This window comes from Eurosta solidaginis, chromosome 5 (genome assembly GCF_040869045.1).
Source record: "Eurosta solidaginis isolate ZX-2024a chromosome 5, ASM4086904v1, whole genome shotgun sequence".
NCBI lineage: Eukaryota > Metazoa > Arthropoda > Insecta > Diptera > Tephritidae > Eurosta > Eurosta solidaginis.
Genome location: NC_090323.1, coordinates 143,160,372 through 143,166,371, shown reverse-complemented (window position 1 = coordinate 143,166,371; position 6,000 = coordinate 143,160,372). Strand labels below are relative to the sequence as shown.

Genomic DNA, 6,000 nt, shown 5'->3' with positions numbered 1-6,000 from the left:
CGATATCGATTTCGCTCAATTTCGCTTTCAATACCTATGTTTATATTCTGGATACAGATAAGCCCGTATTTCAAATATGGTGAAGATATCTTAATGTTTGCTCAAGTTATCGTGTTAACGGACGGACAGACGGGCAGATATGGCGCTATCAATCAGAAGATATCATACTTGTCTTATTCACGATGTTATGAGTAGCTCCTATCTAGAGAAGATTGTTTTATAGTTGTTGTTGTGTTTGATTTATTATTATATTTTTTGAATATAAATATTTCACAATAACGTTAATTTTATGTCTAAATCTTACAAAATTAAATGTGCAAAATTTTAAATAGTTTTTGTACTAATTTAATTATTGCCAGTATTTTCACTTGCTTCTCCTTCCTCATCAAGAGAAGCACCCTCTCTTAACATTTCCACTTTATGTAAAGTGAAACTCACGTTATAATATGGAACATTGAGCGTCACCACGATACAGTAAAGCAAGACTTCAAGATGTTTGGTACGCAATAGATATGAAGCACCTTGTCCTTTCGGGAACAGCGGATGATCCTTGCTCTGGCAATCGTACATAAAGAAACCACCATCAAAGCCCATTGTACGTCCAATAGCCAAAGAATGCCTATAACACTGCAAAATACCAAATTGGAAATGACTGAAGAAGTACATCAGCGCATCGGCCAAATTCATTGTAGTACGAGTGCCTGGATTATACAATTTACCAAATGCCACGTGCTCGAGATGTACAACAAATTTAATGCTCTCAAGTGAACATTCTAAATTTAAGTCCTCTAACGAGAATTCGTAATCCAAAACTTTAATATTTTCCAAACTCTCACGATGGTAACGATCGCCATTGATGACTATCGTATCGAGTAAATGTGGACTCCAATCGGTCAATCGATATACCTTTGCAGCGCAACAAGCCATCACATTGCATGCCAGATATTGTTTACCACGCGATTGTGTATCAAATACTGGCGCTTCAGGATGTAGATTGCCCCAAAGAGACCACAAACGACCATCAATCTCGATATCGAAACGTTTCAATTTAGTTACAGGCAAATTGCGGTAGCGGCCAGCAGTGTTGCGTCTATTCATGCGACTCCAAACGGGCAAACAGTTCTCCAGATCCAACCATGCCATTGTCTCTGGATGCGCACACATAACGGCTTCATCTTCACCATGTTGTGTGGTCTTGCATTCGATCGGCACTGATAAATCTGTAAGCAATTGCAGTATACGAGTTTTCGGTCCCGCCTTTCTGTACGATATCACATCAATAACATGTAACGCATACTCTTCGGCCATTTGCCAAGATGGATTTGCCGCACGTTTATCCACATACTTCAATAGTGACTCGACATCAGCAAAGAGTATCCACGAAGCTGTATTACGTTCGGCATAGCGCTGCACACCTTTCTTGCATTTACCTTTGCGAGGTCCTTCTTTTTCGACATAATCTCCATAATCATCCTCCTCTTCCTCACCTTCTTGTATTGTTTCCATGCTTCGATAGGGATCGAAAAGGTGATAGTATTCATCGTGAAAGATTGCGAATGTTGTATTAGATATTTGGAGGAGCATATACTTGCGAGCTTGCATAGATTTGGATATCTTGCGTGCTATATTGGCACCGGACATGCCCGCTGGATCATGTGTCTTAACCCAGACATCAAATTTATAATCGTCAACGGTAACGTTTTTGATGAATCTTTCGAAGGCCGATGTCATATTTGAAACACGGCTGGCAATAGTTTTTCCACTTTCGATAACACGATCTACACGCTGTGCTGACCATTGGTTAAGAGGACGTAGAATTGTATATAAAATTGCCAAAGTACTCGCGAAGAAGCATGGTTTGATCTTGTCCACATGTGCATCGGAGCGTCCGTCCAGTGCGATTGTGCCTTGTATCTTAAAGTTGCAATCTTTCTCACGCATTCGATAGCCATAGAGAATTTTACGCGGCTTAAAGGTATAATCAATTTCGCGATCAAGTTTCTTGCCAGGCTTATGTTTCAATTCAATTTCTTCCTCCTCATACTCTTCCATTTCTTCCATTTCATAATCTTCAAACTCTTCTTCAACATCGGTACGGTCGGTGGCTGAACGCTTCATGCTGACCTTCTTCTTACCTATTTTACGCAAACAAAAGAAAACAAATAATTTAGAAACAAACGTTAAATTTTAAATAACAAATCTGAAATGATTTTGATAACTCAAAGAGATTATGCAATAAAACAAGGCCTGTTAAATTTTAATTTTTATTGATGAGAAATAGATTTAAATTGGTAATGAGTACACAGTGTTACAGAAATGACAAAAGTAAAAAACCTGGGAAGTGATACAATTTTCTTGTAGATGATGTAAATATTTTCCTCATATAAGCTTTTCCTCGGACACCTCGAAAATTGTGAGCTACGGGTAAAAAACAGTTTTTCGTACCTTTAAACCCCCTACGAGCCTATAACTTTGTCCGTTAGGAACCGATCCTCAGTTTCTTTCCGGATCTTATAAGAAGAGACCTTTCCAACGATATATATATTAACTAGGAAAACATAACACAACTGTGAAAATTATAGACAGACTACACCAACCCTTAATATATGTGACCCGGCCTATAAAAAGGTGACTTATGACTCAAAAAAGAAATTGCGAGAAACAGCTGTTAAAGGTAAACAATGCATTTCTTCAGTTTCTTATTATTTTGAGTCATGAGCCACCTTTTCATTATTCATATTTTCATGAAACCAAAATTTGAATAAAAATATAAAATTGCATCAAAACGACTCAGAAATGTTTACTTGGCAATTGTTGTCTAATTTGACTGTAACTTACATAAGTAGTTCTCAACCGATTTTAAGCTTCTTACTCAGTATTGGAAAATTTCATTCTTTAAAATGAATTACACACTTTTTAAAATATGTGTGGATTTGTGTGTACTCACAAATTTCATAACATATCCTAAAAAGTGTGTACGTCATATCTTGAATATATATAATAATGTTTTTTCTATCTAAAACTGGTGAAAAACTAATAATCGGTAGAGAACTACATAAGATACAGTCAAATTAGGCAACAATCGACAAGTAAAAACTTCTGAGTCATTTTGATCAATTTATATTTTTTTCAAACTCTTCATGAAAATTTGAATAACTTAGCCAGTTTTTAGTACATTAAAGAAAATGAATACTCATTGAACTCATAATTAGTTTATTTCAATTCTGATTCAGTGATGGGTGCAGTCTGCATTTAAAATAGTGCATACAGATAGCAGAAAACTTGACAAAACCCAAAAAAGGTTAAAAAAATTGGCTCATTGGGAAAATTTTCACAGTTTTCTGAAGTTTTCCTATTGGTATGTATATCGTCGGAAAGGTCATTTTGGAGGTATCCGGGTAAAATCTTGTATGCAGTCATTCTTAGATCTTCCAGCTTACTAGAAAAGTTGTATAAATTCTCAAGTATTTTGTTGCTGTCACACAGTGTTCTTTCAATTGGTTTCAGCAAAAACAATTATTAGTTCATTACAACTGAGGACTTTGCGTACAAAAACGATCTTTTTTGGAAATTTCGTTTTGAAAATAAGTACGTGTTTTAAATATTTGTCCAGCGAGCATTTTTTGACAAATTTGATCAAAAAATATTTAGATATCATACCCCAAGATGATTAAGCCCGTTCAAATTTAAAAGCATTTTTTGTTCGAAAATTAATGTACCGTCGGGAGAAAAATTAACCCTAAATGTGATTATTTTTGAATAATTGTTTATTATTCATATTTCGCAACGCTTTTTATACATATTTGATATCATTGCAAAATTGAGCTTTGATTGCTTTAGAGTAATATTTAACTGCTTTTCATAGTAATTTTCTTATCATATTCGTGAACATATTTCAATCGTTTTGGTTGAGATTTTTTAATCATTTTTGAATGCGAATATCATCCATTTATTCTTTATTTCTCATTCTCATAATAATCTTATTTCACCAGGGGAAGAAAGCATGCGGACGTGGACTATTTGAACCACTGGTAATTCTCAAAAAAACTTGACCTATATACAACAGCTATTATCGTCAACACCTTACGATACGATATGGGATGTTGAAGCCGTATTAAACTCAAGGCCGTATTAACAGGTAGGTAGAATAGGCCACCAAAAATCTGGGGCCCCTGAAAAATTAAAAAGTCTTATAAAATTTTCTTACAAACATAAAATTCTAGAGAGTGAAAGAAAAATATAATCAGAACTGAAAATAAATTTTACTCAGCAAACTAAAACTCAATTGACCGCATTCAAAAGGCGACGACCGACAAACTAGACAAGGTTCCTAAAAAGGACATTTCCCACTCATTTGACAAATTGTATAATCGTGCAAAGAAGTGTATCGAAGTGAAAGGAGAGTATATTGAATAATAAAAAGGTTTTTAACTTTTCTTCAGTTGGAAGGTCATACTGGTGAAAGTCTAGCGAATCAAACTTTAAGGTTTCTTACTGAAGACTGTGGTTTGGATACTGCTACTGCTATGCGTTCAGTGAGTAAGTCATTTCAAAGTGAAAAAGCAGATTTGCAAACGTGTGGTTTTTTGTACGGATTGCTAGAAGAGACTTTAGTTTCACTCCGTGCAAAAGGTCAATGATTTCGAGGAAAAAACAAAACAGTCATTACCTGGTGTAGGTTATACTGAAATCGTAAAACGTACTCATCGTAGAAAAAACCAACCTAATGACGGAAATGCTCCAGAAGTCCAGAAGTAGGTTTTTCGCCGCGCTATGATTTTAGGACAAAAGGTTTCTTCGAAATCATCGACAATCTTCACAGTGAAATCAAACGAAGTGTATATGGAAGTTTCAGAGAGATTTGCATTTCTCATCAACTTTTCTCTAAGTGATGGAGACCTCCTCGAAGGTATAAATAACTTAGTTCGTTTTTATTCTAGAGATTTGAAAGAATTTTTCATTTAAATGAAACAATTCCAGGGTTACGTGAACTCCAGATACACTTATGCACAAAAAAATCATAGTCATTTGTATAACATTCTAATGGAAGATCGATTAGCCGAGGTATTTCCTAGCATAGAAATAGCTCTTCGGATTTTTTTTTTTTTTTCTTAATGATCACAAATTGTTCTGCCGAACGATCCTTCTCGCAATTAAAAAGAATCAAAGCTGCTGAAAGAGCTACATCGCGACAAGAGCGACTCGAGATGTTAGGTATACTTTGCATTGAGTCAGATTTATTGAACTATGTAAATCGATATTGATCATATAATTGATGAATTTGTCGAAAACAAATGTTGAAAACGACATATTTAAAATGTATATAGTAATCGACACTGTGACAATAAAATTTTTATGAAAGATATAAGTTTGTATTTTTTAATCGAAAAAAGAAGGGAACGGACGTGAAAAAGGGCCCCCAAATTTATGGTTGCCTAGAGCCCCGTTGAGGGTTAATGCGGCCTTGATTAAGCTACATATGTCAAGAGAGTTTCTCTGACCTCGGGCTCAAATAGTTCACAGCCTTTGTATTGGCCAACCATTACGTATTTTCTGGGAAGCAGAAGGTGGTAAAATGGTTAGGGAAATCTTCGGTTACGAGCAGCATTTTACATTATTTCTTATCTTTAAAAAAATCTTTTGTATAAATAATAAAATTTTTATATGTATATTTTTTCTGAACTTAATTATTGAAAAAATATGTGTATGTGAAAAAAACAAGATTTTCAATGAAAAGTAAAATTTGACACTATGGCAGCATTGCCATCAAACAAGTCCAATTTTCACATTCATTCTGCAACAGATGTCGCAGTGTTGTGAATATCAATTGGCAAGAACCAGAATAGAAGTAGGATTAATGAAGATAAACAAAAAACTGCTGTGATGGCTGAATGGTTACAACAGCGGCGCATAAACGTTGCCGATGATGGAATTTAGCAGTTCCCGAAATGGATCTATACAACGAGCTTTGGCAGTTGTCTAAATTTTTTCTTTCTTCTA

At 35.0% G+C, this 6,000-nt stretch overlaps 1 protein-coding gene across 2 annotated transcripts in view; it reads right to left on the bottom strand.

Moving 5' to 3' along the window:
- Positions 1 to 315: 315 nt before the first annotated feature.
- The window catches only part of LOC137252903 (uncharacterized), a 144,646-nt gene continuing 138,961 nt past the window's right edge, over positions 316 to 6,000 (bottom strand). For both annotated transcript variants that reach the window (XM_067789038.1, XM_067789039.1), the window contains exon 5: positions 316 to 2,135. In XM_067789038.1, coding sequence (XP_067645139.1) covers positions 346 to 2,135 — 1,790 coding nt within the window. In that variant the 3' untranslated portion in view covers positions 316 to 345. The remainder of the gene's footprint in view (positions 2,136 to 6,000) is intronic.